Source organism: Ipomoea nil, unplaced genomic scaffold, assembly GCF_001879475.1.
Source record: "Ipomoea nil cultivar Tokyo-kokei standard unplaced genomic scaffold, Asagao_1.1 scaffold1407, whole genome shotgun sequence".
Taxonomy (NCBI): Eukaryota; Viridiplantae; Streptophyta; class Magnoliopsida; order Solanales; family Convolvulaceae; genus Ipomoea; species Ipomoea nil.
In genome coordinates, this window is record NW_017617835.1 from 3,883,271 (window position 1) to 3,900,841 (window position 17,571).

At 37.6% G+C, this 17,571-nt stretch overlaps 2 protein-coding genes across 4 annotated transcripts in view; one reads left to right on the forward strand and one right to left on the reverse strand.

The window, feature by feature from the left end:
* Positions 1-5,388: 5,388 nt before the first annotated feature.
* LOC109186343 (protein LIGHT-DEPENDENT SHORT HYPOCOTYLS 1-like) lies at positions 5,389-6,453 on the forward strand. The gene has a single exon (XM_019336292.1). The coding sequence runs from the start codon at positions 5,661-5,663 to the stop codon at positions 6,327-6,329; it is 669 nt and encodes a 222-aa protein (XP_019191837.1). The 5' UTR covers positions 5,389-5,660; the 3' UTR covers positions 6,330-6,453.
* Positions 6,454-10,897: 4,444 nt separating this feature from the next.
* The window catches only part of LOC109186332 (lysine-specific demethylase JMJ18-like), a 7,690-nt gene continuing 1,016 nt past the window's right edge, over positions 10,898-17,571 (reverse strand). For 2 of the 3 annotated variants that reach the window (XM_019336272.1, XM_019336271.1), the window contains exons 3-13: positions 17,029-17,321; positions 16,870-16,941; positions 16,491-16,568; positions 15,855-16,316; positions 15,076-15,300; positions 14,551-14,712; positions 13,858-14,226; positions 12,212-13,544; positions 12,025-12,128; positions 11,670-11,867; positions 11,168-11,482 (exon numbers count right to left, since the gene is read on the reverse strand). In XM_019336272.1, coding sequence (XP_019191817.1) covers positions 11,168-11,482; positions 11,670-11,867; positions 12,025-12,128; positions 12,212-13,544; positions 13,858-14,226; positions 14,551-14,712; positions 15,076-15,300; positions 15,855-16,316; positions 16,491-16,568; positions 16,870-16,941; positions 17,029-17,316 — 3,606 coding nt within the window. In that variant the 5' untranslated portion in view covers positions 17,317-17,321. Of the gene's footprint in view, positions 11,483-11,669; positions 11,868-12,024; positions 12,129-12,211; positions 13,545-13,857; positions 14,227-14,550; positions 14,713-15,075; positions 15,301-15,854; positions 16,317-16,490; positions 16,569-16,869; positions 16,942-17,028; positions 17,322-17,571 lie in introns of those variants that run through there. The other variant, XM_019336273.1, reaches the window with a different exon arrangement.

Below are 17,571 nucleotides of genomic sequence, written 5' to 3' on the forward strand. Positions count from 1 at the left end.
TGCTCTGTCGGGCTGGGGTGTTCAGTTGAGTCACCATGATTTACATCTTCCCAAATGCATGCTCTGTCGGGCTGGTGTGTGGGGGGGCCAACCATAGCCTCTGTGGTTCATGTTCAATTGAGTCACCATGATTTACATCCTCCCATCCTCCCAAATGCATGCTCTGTCGGGTTGGGGTATGGGGGGCCCAACCATAGCCTCTGTTCAGTTGAGTCACCATGATTTACATCATCCCAAATGCATGCTCTATCGGGCTGGTGTGTGGGGGGCCCAACCATAGCCTCTGCTCTGTCGGGCTGGTGTGTGGGGGGCCCAACCATAGCCTCTGTGGTTCATGTTCAGTTGAGCCACCATGATTTACATCCTCCCAAATGCATGCTCTGTCGGGTTGGGGTGTGGGGGGCCCAACCATAGCCTCTATGGTTCATGTTCAGTTGAGCCACCATGATTTAACATCCTCATGCTCTGTCGGGCTGGGGGGGGCGGGGGGGCAACCATAGCCTCTGTGGTTCATGTTCAGTTGAGTCACCATGATTTATCATGCTCTGTCGGGCTGGGGTGCGGGGGGCCCAACCATAGCCTCTGTGGTTCATGTTCAATTGAGTCACCATGATTTATCATGCTCTGTCGGGCTGGGGTGTGGGGGGCCCAACCATAGTCTCTGTGGTTCATGTTCAGTTAAGTTACCATGATTTATCATGCTCTGTCGGGCTGGGGTGTGGGGGGCCCAACCATAGCCTCTACATCCTCCCAAATGCTCTGTCGGGCTGGGGTGTGGGGGGCCCAACCATAGCCTTTGTGGTTCAAGTTCAGTTGAGTCACCATGATTTACATCCTCCCAAATGCTCTGTCGGGCTGGCGTGTGGGGGGCCCAACCATACCTCTGTGGTTCATGTTCAGTTGAGTCACCATGATTTACATCCTCCCAAATGCATGCTCTGTCGGGCTGTGGTGTGGGGGGCCCAACCATAGCCTCTACATCCTCCCAAATGCTCTGTCGGGCTGGCGTGTGGGGGGCCCAAGCATAGCCTCTGTGGTTCATGTTCAGTTGAGTCACCATGATTTACATCTTCCCAAATGCTCTCTGTGGTTCATGCTCTGTAGGGCTGGGGTGTGGGGGGCCCAACCCTAGCCTCTACATCCTCCCAAATGCTCTGTCGGGCTGGGGTGTGGAGGGCCCAACCATAGCCTCTGTGGTTCATGTTCAGTTGAGTCACCATGATTTACATCCTCCCAAATGCTCTCTGTGGTTCATGTTCAGTTGAGTCACCATGATTTACATCCTCCCAAATGCTGGGGTGTGGGGGGCCCAACCATAACCTCTGTGGTTCATGTTCAGTTGAGTCACCATGATTTACATCCTCCCAAATGCTCTATCGGGCTGGGGTGTAGGGGCCCAACCATAGCCTCTACATCCTCCCAAATGCTCTGTCGGGCTGGGGTGTGGGGGGCCCAACCATAGCCTCTGTGGTTCATGTTCAGTTGAGTCACCATGATTTACATCTCCCAAATGCTCTCTGTGGTTCATGTTCAGTTGAGTCACCATGATTTACATCCTCCCAAATGCTCTGTCGGGCTGGGGTGTGGGGGGCCCAACCACACCACATCCTCCCAAATGCTATGTCGGGCCACATGTTCAGTTGAGTCACCATGATTTACATCCTCCCAAATGCTCTGTCGGGCCAGGGGCCCAACCACACCACATAAATCTGACACATCACGATTTTGTTTTTGGTTCATGTTCAGTTGAGTCACCATAATTTACATCCTCCCAAATGCTCTGTCGGGCTGGGGTGTGGGGGCCCAACCACACCACATCCTCCCAAATGCTCTGTCGGGCCACATGTTCAGTTGAGTCACCATGATTTACATCCTCCCAAATGCTCTGTCAAGCCGGGGTGTGGGGGGCCAGGGGCCCAACCACACCACATAAATCTGACACATCACGATTTTGTTTTCCCCACCAAGAATCTAGGATAGGGTCGCGCCGGGGCATGTGAAAACGTGATCCTCAACTTGTATAATATAAATAAAACAGTTAAACCACATAAATCTGACACATCAGGATTTTGTCTTCTAGACTTTTTCACTAAAATGCAAGAATAGGCCGGACCTGTGAAAATATGATCTTCAACTTGTATAAATAAAACAACTAAACCAGAAAAAAATTAGATATCCCGAAAATATATATCACATCAAATATGATAGGCAATTGAGTGGATGGAGTGAGAAACCAGTCAGGCCGAAAGCAAAAGAGGCGATGGGAAATGATATATATGGCACTGTGGTGTCCGTGACCCGCTGCTTGTACAATGTAGACACAGGACAAAAGTTAAGGATTCATTTTGGTATAATAGAACGACACAACAACCTCAATCCCATGAAAAGCTCTTGGCTTTATATGGAGACGTCACTATGCTGCACTCCACTACTTCATGCTTTGTATTACTAGTATTCTAGCTAGCATATTGAGTTCGAGCCATGTAACAAATACATACACTTTGTATTACTAGTATTTAACATTTTCAGAACAACCCCAATTGAGTTAGTCAGACTGACTTAGTAATTACAAGATTTCAAATTCGAGATAGCTAGGTTCAATTTATTGGTCAACTATGAGCAACATAGCTAGGCTTGTTTACCCATTTGTGCTCCTTTGCCGATTAGGGCCACAATCAAGATAGGTAGATAGCGACTTTCCCACAAATCAAAGTATTCAAGTATTTTGACATTTTCCTCAATTATATTGAAAGACCAAGTTTAGTATCTTGTTATCAAAACGTGGCACTAGTATTGCTTGCTATGCAAGTATAATATAATTGCATAGAGGAAAGTAGGGTTTTGTTACCACCTAAATAACCATGCAAGGAAAAAATTTAAAGTTGAAATCTTGTGCCAACCCACAAATATTAACTTGGCCAACATCTTTTCATATATATATAAATATAATGTTGGGTTTTTCTCATTTCATAGACAAGAAATTGAATTTGCCGGTGGGTCGTGAGGAGTAAGTCCTTAATTAATGTCATTTTCTTTGCTTGCTTACAAATAAACAAACAAGATTCTTGTAAAATCTTATTGGGCTCTATCAAGACTTTGCTTTGAAAAGTCTGAGTTAGCTAGCTAGCATTTATAACACGGTTTGAGCTAGTGAAACATGTTGGTTGAAATGTCATTTTCCCCATCACCTTGAGTGTATGTCTCCGTATATGTTTATGGTCACTTCAATCCTCATGGTTGACATTGTGCTTGGTTCAAGAAGGTGATAGGGGGAGGAAATGGCAAATTAAGAAAAAGTATGTAGTGCATGTATTTTGAAAAATGTTCTTCAATTTGTACTACTACCAAGCTAAGACGTCTTGTATGTTTATTTCTAATTTACGGGAAAATATGTTGCTGCTACTCAAAAGTACACTTTAGGACCAAGGACCTTGTAGTCCAATGGTATCCGGTTGCTCCCTTAAATGGGGGGTGAAAGGTTCAAGCCTTAAGGGAGGCTATTAGTAGTTTGGGTATCCCCTTCTTTGGTAATAAAAAAGTACATTTCAGGTCAATTGTTTTAGTAATTTGATTGGGGTTGTTTTATTTTTTGCTTATAATATGAAAGGAGGAAAAGTAATCAAAAGAGATTTTGATTGATTAAAAAAATTATTCATTATAACATAATTTTTACCTTATAAAGAAAAGTTAAACGAACAAAACTAAACAATTATATATGCATAACAATACAATAAATACATCTTATATACTCGGAAATATAGATCATTCTTCCAAAAGGCTGAACCCCAACCCTAAGGGCCCCCCACACCCCGACCCGACAGAGCATTTGGAAGAATGTAAATCATGATAACGAAAATATAGATCATGAGTGCACATGATATGGTGCCTCCCACTATATCTAATAAAAGTTCACTATTAGATAATGATTGCAAATTTTCTTCGTCATTGAAAAAATTTGAGTTTATGGACAAAATTATTCTATTCAATAACATTATATTACAACAATAATCTCAATTATATATATATATATATATATATATATATATATATATATATATATATATAAAATCACATCCCAAGCTTTTCAAATATGATGGTATTACATACATCAATTATTTTATTTATTTATTTATTGCTCAAAATGATGTATACTTACAGTGCAATTGACTTTCAATCCAATGAATAAACCAAATTGAGTGATCAAACAATAAATATCCTTAATTATTAAAACAAATAACTATATCAAACTTTTAAATAATAAAAACTAACAACTTGTGGTCGAACCCAGTGAGTAGGTGGTGAAAGTATGTATGGACATAACAGAATCAGTAAGAGTTATGTGTTCGTAAATAAATTGAAGGATCATAATATGTATAACATAATACAAAAATGTATTACAAATCGCGAAAGACATGATTAAGTGAGTGAAATATAACTTCCCTATCTAAAAATTACCATCTTTCTCCGTTGAACCTATCGCAATGTGGGAATATAATGAAGATGACAATACTACAATGGGGAGGAGTACGTCATCCCTTATCTGCAATGAATTTCCCCCATGTTTCTTATTACGTGTGAACTCAAGAATGTGAGCTAAAGATTTTTGGAGCAGTCTAATGTACTTAGCAGGGATTGGCAGCATGAAGTTTCCTAGATTTTGTTGCCTACTATTGTTGCCAACAACAGTTGCTTTCAACGTATTTACAGCTTTATTTGTAGTTTTATGCTACCCTACTCCGTATATATATATATCATATCATAGCTTTGTCGTATGCATAACCTCATAACCACACCTATTATATTTTATCTTAATAGTACTTACTATACAATAATTGTTAAAGCGTACCCACCAAGTTTATTGAAAAATGTAACACATATAAAGTCTCTGAGAGGCTGAAACTCTAACCGCATCAACTAAAAGCTTAAACTGATAATTGATATGATTAATAAAATTTTGTTAGATTTGTATCTAATACATAATTAAAGAATGTGTTTTATTATCGAATGACATAGGGTGCTCTAACCCTAGTGATGGTGGGCCATTCTTCTAAGAGTGTTGCTACAAGTATGTCCTCATATTTAATCACTTGAGCTAATACATTTTGATGTTGGTAAACGCTACCTAAAGGCGTACTTGATGAATTAATGAAGCTTACTTTGTGATCGTAGTTGTCAAAGGATCAAAAAGCGGTAGACCACAAGGAGCTAAACCAGCTTAAGTTATTTATAATGGACTAGCTCAAATCGAGAATACTAATAGACAACTCCCTATAAAAGTTGAACATGAAATTTTGTAATTAATTACCCGTCTGTCCGACCAACTTGATTGGGTTATGTTGCCCAGGGTAACAAATACTTTTCCTATAAAAACAAACATGTAATGTCATATGTGATGCTCCAAAATCACTGGTTAACCCTTTTGCTACACTCCTACATTTCTACCTCCTCTCTCTCTCTCTCTTCATATTATTGCTAAATTAAAGGACTGAGCTTTCTTTCCTTTTCTTGCAGAATACACTCTTTCCGCAAAATCTCTTAGCTCCACTGTAACTATATGTCTCACTTACATACTTCACCTTGATCTCATCTCATTTTCTTTTCTGTTTTAGCCCTAAGATCTAGCATCTTCTTCATCTTTAACTTGTGAATGTGATGAATATATGGTAACAGAAACACTAAAACTACCAGATTTAGGAACCCTAACAGATAAATACCAAATGGATTTCATTACACCGCAAGAAATTATGAATCCGAGCTCCGGAATCATGGTTCCGAGTATCGATTTCATATTTACCGGCAACGAGTCGAGGACGACGACGATCCACGCGCCCGCGGCTCCGCCGCGGCCGCCGCCTCTGAGCCGGTACGAGAACCAGAAGCGGCGGGACTGGAACACCTTCTGCCAGTATCTGCGCAACCACCGGCCGCCGCTGTCGCTGCCGCTCTGCAGCGGCGCGCACGTGCTGGAGTTTCTCCGGTACCTGGACCAGTTCGGGAAGACTAAAGTCCACAACCAGAACTGCCCCTTCTTCGGCGTCCCCAACCCTCCGGCGCCCTGCCCCTGCCCGCTGAGGCAAGCTTGGGGCAGCCTCGACGCGCTCATCGGCCGCCTCCGCGCCGCCTACGAAGAGCACGGCGGCAGGCCGGAGTCTAACCCGTTCGGCGCCCGCGCCGTCCGCCTGTTCCTCCGCGACGTTCGGGATTTCCAGTCCAAGTCTAGAGGGATTAGCTACGAGAAGAAACGGAAGCGGTCGACGACGACGTCGTCAAAGCACAAGGTGATCGCCGCCGTCACCCCTCAAGCTCCTCATGCAAGTAATGCTATCTGAATATTATCAGTTTTAAATATTAATCAATATATATAGATAAGAAAAATATCAATGTAAGAAATTAAATATGGTAATTATGAATGTTTTCTTTCCAATATAAATGTCAATGAATAATTTTTAATTATTTACTAAGCACATTATATCATGATTCATGCATGATCAGCTTATATCCACTAAGTTTATGATGAAATCTCATACACAAAAATAAACGGTTTAGTTCCCACAAAAAATAAACTTAATCATCATAAACTAAAAATAAATATGCAATACACAAAAAATAAACTTGTAATATAAAAATGAATATGTATCAAGATTTATCTTGTAAGGTAGACCAATGTACAATATAATTTGTCCGAAATCATGTGGTAGATTATTGTATATCAATTATATGGCTATCCAACATGAATGGTCGGATGGGAGACAATAGGGGTGTTTGGTAAATAGTTGCTATCAATTTCACTAGTTGATAGCATTAGCAGATTGTAGAAAAAAATTGGTAAATTAATTATTAGCTAATAGTTGATTACATGCAAAATGACTTTCTCAAAATACTGATCAAAAAAGCCGTTTTGAGTAATTTTTTGAATTTTAACATTTTGGAGTAATAAGTGGTTACAAAAAAACTAATTAATCAAACACTCATATTAATATTTAACCTGCAAGTCAAACAACTAATAATGGCCAAATAAATTAAAATTAACTGATAAGCTAACTATGTTATCAAACAGAGCCAATATCTTACCTCACCCTCTTCATCATATTTTGACGAATGATTATTTGGTCATTTTTTAACCTCATTGGATGCCTTAATAAGCTCGTTTTGTATAAATTTTACGCTATTAGAGTCTCACCCTTCATTCGATTTAAATTTAAAAAAAAAAAAAAAAAAAAAAAAAAAAAAAAAACTGGTGGCCCTACCTTCAGATATGGTTACGGGTAGGGAAGGGAAATTAAAGTAGGAGTAATTAAGTATTAATTAGTAGTGGAAAACACAAGTGCCAACGAAAAGGGAGACATAGTTAGGTATTGACTTCAAACACAATCTAACCAAATCTATAACAATCACACAAATAAACAAAACAGCTAAGTTTGTCCTAATTGCATTATTATAAAAACATTGGAATAAGACAACTTACAAAAATCTTTTACATCTTCGAAGATTGTCTCATTATATATCTACACTTGATACTCCACAAAGATTATTACCCTTTTTATTATTAATTAAGTGCATTCACTATAGGTTTTCGAAAAAAAAAAAAAAAAGTGCATTCACTATTTAAATTACAAGGTTTTTCCTCAGTATATGTTGTCCCCAGATGGATGTTAATGATGGTTTATCAAGACTAAGAAAGATGTAAGTATGTAATGTTGGGGCATCGGATTAGAAGATTGATACGCAAGTACAAGGAAATAAAATTACTCTTTCGCTATTAGTTACAATTTTTGGCGTAGTGATAAGCGTTTGATTTTGACAATTAGTATATTAAATTAAAGCTAAGCAAGTTGGGCAGTTGAGGTTGGAGGGTGCAAAGTTGTGCCTTTGCTACTAGCTATAACTTTGATATAGTGATAATAAGCGCGATTGATCTTGATAATAACATACTCACACATGCAGTATATATATGGGTTTTGTTGCCCTCAAGGTACAACTGAACTAGTCAACTAAATTAAAATAAGTTCATAAGCATGACCAATAAAGGGAGGTATGGGTACAAATCCATATTTGAGTTTTGTTAAATGGTTATTACACATAGTGATAATAAAAGTTAATATTAAAATTATCATCTTTGGTCACTATTATGTAGTGAAGGCTTAAATTAATTGTTGCAATGAAATTATATAGCACCATGTAAGTCAATTCAAGTAACTTGTAATTCAATGTCATTTCTATGACTCTCCCAAATGGGAAGTTATACAGGCGAACCTTAGTGTGTGCTTTAGTAGATTGAGAAACTACATTATATATAATAGAGTCATTACTCATGGATTGGATATATATATATATATATATAATGTTGTGATCTGAGGATTGTCTCTCATTATAACGTTAAATGGTTTTCTTTCTCCATCTTTCATTTTAAAATTTTCACCTTCTTTATGTTTATGCATGAGTCGCACTTGTGTGAATCCGTCTCACTACACTGATTATTATCTGTGAAATAGATCAGGGCATATAAAAATGTAATACTATATTTTTATTGAAAAATATAATACTAATTAGGAATAAAATGTTTGTTATAAGGGAAATTGTAATACTTTTGATGAAAAATATAAAACTTTTACATTTTGATGTAAAAGTATAACATGACATTTTTCATCAAAAGTATTACATTTTTCTTATAAGTAATGTTGTGTTTGTTACTAAAAAGGAAAAATGTAATACTTTTAAATCAAAATCTAAAAGTTTTACATTTTTCTTCAAAAGTAATAAACATTTTATTAGTACTCACTCGTATATAATGAAATTAGTATTCTCCATGAGAACGTGTTTGATTAATCGCATAAGCCCATCTAAGATAATTAAAGGCTAAAAACTAAGGAAAAAGCGCATTGACATTTCTATAATTAAGATGATGCGTGTGGAAATGCTTGATAATTCACTCGCAGATAACTGACAATAATGCACTCAAAATATATAATATTGCATTCACATGTGTGTACTATCTATAAGTTATTTGTGGATGCACTATCAAACATTTTCAAATGCAACGTGATTATTACAAAATGTCACCACCTTTTTAAAAATTTTTCTTAATTTCGAATCATTAATCATCATAAATGAACAAATAATATTAATTCACACGTTTTCACGAGATTATTAGTATTCGCAGGAGCTAGATCGACTAAATATATATATAAGTTGAGTTTATTTTTTGTGTCACATATCAACACAAGCCTATAATAGGTAAGACTTATTAATTTAATTTTATTATTTTTTATAATCGGTACCTGGGTTGAACTTCTATTTGAAAGGTTGTGAGTTCGAACCTCAGTGAAGTGTTATTGGCTCTTTGTATTTCAGTAGATTGAGAAAGTATAGATACTACATTATAATAGAACCAGTATCATTTTAAAAAAAAAAGGGCTAAATGGGCTAACTTGATTTACTTATTAGGTTGATTTTTTATTTTTTTTTTGGAAAGAAACAGCTTAATTCATTAAGAGGTTGATTTTTTTATTACCCTACTTTTATTTTTTTTTTTTAAATCTTATTAGACTACTATAACCAGTTGATTTTGATTTACAAGTAACATCCCTACTTTGAACCAACCTCAGAAATTTAGTCCATTATACCCGACCCGAAATTTAGTCCGTTCGACCTCGCAATCTCCGTGGAGGTGACACGTGCTCCCTTCGGTCATGTTTCCCACGTGGCAGCAATCATGTAGCGCTTGTCGAGCGGCACCCTTTCCGCTCTTCCCTACGCAAAATCCAACGCTTCTGATTGCACCCCGGCTGAAGCATTGGTGGCTTCTCGTACGTACGATCCAGATGCGACCCCTAGGCACACCTGCACATACTTTGTCCGTACAATCCCCGCATTTTCCATCTTCGGCATTTTCGTATGTTGCTACTTAAGGGGTTGTCATCATTATCTCCTAATTTTTTATGTTTGGGAGACATCCAAAATTTTAATAATAACATGGTTTGGTGTGGGCTTATGTGGTCCTTTCTTCTTGAATTTCTTCTTCACTCTTTTTTATGTAATTTTTTGAATGCTAATAATATTGTATAATAATACTTTACAAATAAATAATTGTTACAAGTGACATACACTGATCGATAAAGACGCTTACACGAATCATGGTAGGCCAGCATCGCCCAACTAAGGATGGAGGCAAGGTTCAGGGGTAGCCTTGCCCCTCAGATTGGCCAATTGAGCTATTCACCGATGTTTGGTGAGTCATTGTAACACCGATCAAGCCTAACCAATGGTGGTCAACGACAACTATGGGTGCAATGCATGGCTTTGAAGGGTCCTCGTGCCTTGTTGCACGACGTGGTGACTTGGCAGGAAGTTTAATAGCTACTTAGTTATTGACACTTTGCAACCGTCTTCTTTATTAGTCAAATTCACCTTAATTGGACTTATAAGTTGGACCATTTGGGTTTAAATTGTTCCTTTATTTTATTTTGTAACCCAACTCGTAAATATAGTACTCTTTTTATCGTTTTTATTTTCTCACATTAACCCAAGTGTGGTCAATTAAAAATCATCAAAGAGGTATTTTTTTTTTATGGGAGTGTTTAATAAATAATTATTAGTTGTTAACTGATTGAGTTAATAAATTTAACTAGTTGTTAGTTGATTACATACAAAATTAATTTTTTAAAAAATTAAATCAAAAAAATTACTTTTAAATAACTTTTTGAATTTTAACATTTTAAAGTAATAAGCTATTACAAAAAAAAAACTAATTAACCAAACACTCGTATTAATTGTTTAACCAAATCAAACAGTTAATAGTGGTCAAATAAGCCAAAATTAACTGATAAACATAGCCTATATTACACCTTATTCATAGGATTTCCGTTATTTGAGATCCTTTAAATTAAAACAGCTAACATTGGAAAATGGCATTTGAAAAATTAGTCACTTGAATTCATCCCAAAATTTTCTCATTCTCTACAGTTTACATTTTAAAAAAATGAGCCCAAATCCGCTGTCAGCAGCCTAGCAATGTCATTCTACTGTTCTACTACTGTACAGTGCATGAGACTATACTGAATCTTCACAGTTCACAGGGTTTATGCTGCAAATCAATTAGGAAAAGAGATATAATGGGGGGCCAAAGTACTTACTGATAAAAACCTCTTTCTATGACAAAATTGAATCATCATCTACCCCGTCTATGAATCTCATCACTAAGAAGAACCCGAGCCACTAATCCTTGATCAGAAGGCGAGGGATTGTTGTTTAATAAACTGTATAGTGCCTGAAGTTCTTCAGGGTTAGCTTTCTTAAACAGGCCAGCAAGTGTTGCATAAGCTCCTGTGGGTAGAAGATGGCGTTTTCCAGCTTCGTTATCGACCTCTGGTTTTGGTGTCGGTTTCAGGTTGTCTCCAGGCGCAGAACCTTGTTGAATCTGCGAAAGTGGCCGTGATTTCCAGTACTCCTTGCACACTCTGTCTCGGTCCAGAGCTTGAAGAACCTGCAGAGGTTATGGTGTCAACTTCAGTTTCCTAAGCCATAGAACTATTATTGATTTTGATGGATATTGTAATATGTCTCTGATACAGATTTAACTGTTCAGAGGCACGCTAACTAAAGGACATTCTAAGATGTGTCTTGGATAAATGTGCTTGAGAAAGGAACAGTATTAAGTTCGATAGGCTTACCGGCATGATTGCCGGTGAAGAAAAACCAAACATTTCCATGCCATCAAGACTTCCAGGAGGTACAAGTGGAGGAAGGTTTGTCTTTCCTAACTTACGTTGCTTAGCAATCTCTTGGTTCAGTCTTTCCTGAACCATTTTCCAACAATTGGCTGCTGATACATGGATAAATACTTCACTTGGACAATGCTCCAAGGAGACCTGAAAAATAATTCGATTATCAGACTAAAAGAGCCTAGTAAATATTCTTCACGTGTCCAACCCCAATATCTTATTTTGCTCACGGTATAAAGAAGGCATACTAAATTAAGGTGTGTAATCTGGTGTATGACGTGAATTATGCAAAACATTCAATTACCATAAACAAAGGTCCATCTCGTCCTGCATCCAGAACTTCAGAAATATAGTAGCACATGTTTGTTGGATCTAAAACATCTATATATCTGGTACGACTCCGAAATCCTGCACAAGACATAACCAGAAAGCTTACTTACTATTGACTTTAAATATTTGCATAAAAGTCAAGAGAGATTCAAGGATCATACCCTTCGGGTAAATAGCCCGAGTGTCGCACCATAAGTTTCCAGGCTGGATAACTCCAAAATTCAGAGCTTCAACAATGCAAGTGATTCTTCTCACCACTTTAGCAATGCGAGGACCCTTTTGTCGGAAATATCTGTCAGAATTATTTTGAGAGGGAGACAATAGAGATTGTGCACTATCCATTGACCTTGACTTGCCATCAACATCGAATTTCTTAGGAATATCTTCGTTATTGGGTTTGCTTTCACATGGTTGCAGATGTTGCATTTGACTATCCGCTCTCTGAGGACCCTCAACATTTTTATTAGCATCAACATTGGAAGGCACAATGTCATGGAGGGAATGACTTTGTAGAGCATGACTTGTTTCCGCTTGAGCATTCTCAGCTTTTATGCAGCTGGGTACATACGAAGAATTAATTCTTTCTCCACTGATTGTAGAATTACTTGTGGAGACAGTCGAGATGGGCACTAAATCACTGCAACTTGAGCCAACTTTACACTTTTCAGGAACATCCTTTGCTTTCCCAAGAACTGTTATCTTTGGCTTCTCTGTCTCATCATCACTGAGGACAATAACCTCATCATCTTGGGGAATTGAAGTTTTTACTGCAGGCTTATCTGTACATAAGGTTTTATTGGATGATGAACACTCTTGGGAAATCTGACTAACTTGAGTTTGTTTACCAGGAAGCAACTTTGAGGATCCTTCGCTTCTTTTTTGGAAACTGTTGTTTGTTTCCTTGACTCCACGGAGAAAATTTTGTACTGCCAAAGACAGCTTCTTTTCAGAAGACACTGGCTCACCATGCGGTTTATCTTTCTGCAAGGTATAGGTGCTGTTAACTGCTTTCAAGAGTTCCTCACCCTTCTCCTCTTTCTTCTCTTGTGGTAAAGAAGCTACAACCGGTATTGAATTTACCTCTTTTGTTCCCAATCCTGCAGAAGAGCAAGATAACTTACCCATGAGCCCGGGAACCTTATTCTCTCTGTTTATAAATGAACTCAAGGCCAGTCCCAGATCTTGCTTTGCCCATCGATATATTGCACTTAGTTTCCCCTCCAAAGCTTCGACCAACACATTTAACTCAGTAATGTCATAACGAAAAAGGAAGAATTTAGAACCCCAAGAACATGAACACAATTGTTTTGCATGATTCAAGCATGCATATTTTACAGGTGAGCATTTGTGGCATCCTGCTGCAGAGAGATGCAGATCAAAAAAGCAGACACAGCATTCCCTCTCACAATCAGCATCAAAAGTGCTCTCCATCTTTAATGTCTTTGAGGAATTGCAGAGAAATTCCCTCCTAACTCGTTCCATCTCAACACGAGCCTACACAAAATGTTACGAATGGTGAAATTAGCAAACTATTTCTCCATTGCATATTGCACCACATCATAACAGGAATTTAGTTATTCAGCTTCGAAAATTCATCATTTGGTAAACAAATCAAAGGGGAAAAAAATTACACGAAAGCATTGTTTTTCCTTTATTTTTTGCTATACTAATTTCTCTGACATTCCATAACCAACCAACTAGGAATCTATTACAAATCACTCAAAATTATGAACTACTGAATGAAGTAATACCAAATTGCACAAATCCACATATAGGAAGAAAAGGAAACATAGAAACAAATCTTTACCTTTAATGCTTTAGACAATGCCCCATCTTGTCCACAAACATCTCCCCATCTCATATTATCTGAAGTATTCTTCTTCAGTAAACTAAGTTCCCATTGTGCTTTAACTGCATCCCTTGCTGCACCAAGCAAAAGTTTATCATGTGAAATGGATGTCTTGCGGCTTTGAGCAGAATAGAGCTCAATAGCAGTCTGTCCATGGGGTAACCAATCTATTGGAGCTACATTTACAGCTTCAGCATAGTTGAAGCCACAATTGAAACCAGCATGATATGCTCGAGGGAAGGTGAGAACAAACTCCCCAGAGTTTTGAACACATCGATAAACTGGCACTCCTTCAGACTTCAGTATGGAAGGGGAAAGTTGTGTTACCTGCATATAACTAAGATTTTTAAGAATGGAACTTCCAGACAATCAAATACCATGATGGAAGGAAACACATATCTTGTTTAAGACTGCAAATATTCAATGTGAAATCACTTGATTCACTTCCCATGAAAAGAAATTAACTCTTCTGGCAAGCATTGGAGTTAAATGGTAGTTTACCACTCACCAAAGATTGAAAGTTTAGCTAGTTGCCCAAAATCACCCCAAAATTTTAAAATGAAAAATAAAAGCAGGAAAAGAAGAAAAAATGTAACCGACATCCAATGAAAGATCTGGATATATAAAGTTGTATAGATGTGTTCTTCTCACCAGCTTATGAAGCAAATCTGGCTGCTCCTCAAAGAGGTCAGGCAAGTGTTTCCTCATAGCAGCTTCCAGCTTTGGAGCATCTACACCAGGAACACCATACCACATTTTTGGAGCTCCCCAATGCATGTAATTCAAAGAGTATAAATGGTGATCTTCAACATGCTGTAACATTAAAAAGGAATATGAAAATTTTAACCATACAATGTAGAAACTTTGAACCACTATGTTACTACTTTCTTAAAGATATTATATACCAACAGTTATCAAACACTTTGACCCTAACACAGCAATCTACATTAAAGCCTAATTCAAAAGAAAAGAGAATCGAAACCAGCCATTAATAAATATTCACAATTCACATTAATAACAAATAATAGAAAGCTGGTTCTATGAAACCCTTAAGAGGGAGAAAAATCTAGAATAGTAACAAACAACAAACTAGGTATTGATATTCAAAAGTCATCTATGTTGTTTGCATTATCTTGATATAGTATTTATTCCAAGCAAGGATGGAAGCTTCCTTACCCAACAGAAAGAGGAAAAGCACATTCCTACATACAGCCAGGGCACAAGAACACCAGATATATCACTGCTCTCATATGAAAGCACTGAACCTGGAAGTTTGGGGAAGTTATTCAAATTCCATCCTGAATTTATGTATTTCATCTCAGAAGCAGAACCTATTTGATGGGGTTGTTTAGGAAACCCACTGCTAAAGGCTCCAGTTTCCAAGTCAGCACCATAAAGCACCTAGAAAGCACAAAAAAAAAAGGGATGAATGGATTAAATTCGTAAGTTATAAAGCCTCACAAATGCAAAACAATATACATAAACGCAAATTATAATCAGGGCCGGTCCTATCGTAGTATCATTTTATAGGCATGGGCCATAGTGGAAAAAAAAAACAGAGCGGGGTGGGGTGGGGGTGCTTAATATATGAAGTTAATGCACATGAAGTATGAACAGTTCACCGACTCCAAAAAAATCACGCCCTTGTCCTTTACCTTTTCATATATATATTAATTGCATTATTAATTCAAAAGATTGTGGTGCTTAATTGGGAAGAATAATTTTGAGGTCATAGGTTCAAATCTTCAGTTATTTAAAAACTTTATTTAGTGATAAATAAATAAACTCTTCGGCTAACAAGGGCCCCTCCAAGCATTGGGACCTAGGCAAGACGCCAGCCCGCCCTTGCTTAGGGCCGACCCTTATTATAATTTGGAAATGAATAGCCTATGCAACATAGGGGCAAACACACCTGCACACGTAGACACCCAATGAAAAATCTATAAAAATGATACCTCAATTTCTTCTGTGGGCTTCAAGACCATACGCCAATATTCCCCCTCAATATTTTCCACTGAGGGCTCCCATTGCGCTTCATTCTTTCTGAAGTATTGGGCCTTGAAATCATCAGCATATTTCTGAAATGAATCCAGAGTAAACTCTGGACCAGTTTCAAACCCAAATCTCTCAGACTCGTCATTTGCAGCCTCACCATGAGCCCTGATATCGGCTTTAGCATATCTTCTTCTTTTCTTTTTCTTATAATGATTAATTTTTATTCTTTTTGTCATTGGATCCCGATTCTGAAGTTTGTCAATCCTTTGTATACGAGTAATAAATTTGGTGTTTTCCCATATGTTCTTCTCCTTTAGAGGACATGGAGGTTTCCATGAAGCAGGAGGTACAATACGGCAAATTCCATATGCTTCTGCTCTGGGCCGTATACTCTCTATATATGTTAGAGTATCTTCAAATTCCTGGAAATTAATTGAGATCTCATAACATGGAGCATAATATTTGAAATAAATTTAAAAAAAAAAAAAAATTGACATAATAGGTAATAGAAACAAGTAGAGATATGTAAGGTAAGGGAAAGTAAGGGAAGGGTAGGGGAAAATGGGCAAGCAAGTATAACAATTGACAGCAATAACCTCTTCAGTTGGATAGAACACTGGAGCATCCTGAACATCAGGCCTGCAAGCTCCTTCTGGACGCCATTGTGCAGTGACCTGTTTTGACACACAGATAATAAATACTCATGGATTGGTAAACTAAATCTCATTATCGGAATTTATATTAGGATTGTGTTTCAATGTTTGCTTTTATGTTCAAAGCTAGTTTGGGGGTGGGCTTTGTAACATAATCGATTGAAAGCACTGTAAAAAAAATAATCCTGGATAGTATGTGAAATTGTCCATCTCTATTTACAACATCAAAAACATGATCCACTAATCTAGACATGCAGAAAAAATTATATTCTATTGAATCACAACGAGAGAGAGAGAGGCGAAAAATAGTTATAGTTTAAACCTTTGGGCAATTGACACTATCTTCACATTCATGGACAACCCCTTTTGGAAGATGAGACCTTAAAGAGATGTTCTGCAGGTACAAATAAGGAATAAGAACAGATACAAAACTAAGACAAATTTGAAAATAGTTATTATTGCAACGCAGCAGAGTCTCAACCTGCTCGCAGTCAGATTCATCTTCTGAAATGTTAACAACTTGGTCATATTTTATCTCTGATCGCCGTCGCCGTCTTTGAGGCTTCATTTTAACACCCTCCAGAGGCTCACAATCTGTTTCCATCTTGGATCTCTGCAATTGCAAGTCACTTGCAGGGGTTGAGCAACTTGTTTTATTTTCATTATCCACCTTTTTAAGCATGGATGCAAGTGATTCAAAGCCAGGAGGAATTGTGGAGATGTCCATAGCCTCTTCCTTGACACAATGTCTAACAAGTTCGGTCCCCATGAAGTCTGTAGAGGCAATGAAACTATCTCAGATACCAACGCAAGAAACACATTTTCTTCAAACAACTTCAGTCACCATGACGATCATACAATGTACCAAGAAATTATTATCATGGCCCCTCAAATAATTCGCAGTTATAAAATATATCAGATGTTAACATCTCTACGAATAAATATAAGTAACCACATTTCAACAGATACTAAAACTCATGTTATCTTCACAATAATTTCTTTAACGCAAGATCAATAACAAAAA

Coding starts and splice junctions, on each gene's coding strand:
- LOC109186343 (XM_019336292.1), top strand. CDS start 5,661: ATGGTAACAGAAACACTAAAACTACCAGATTTAGGAACCCTAACAGAT.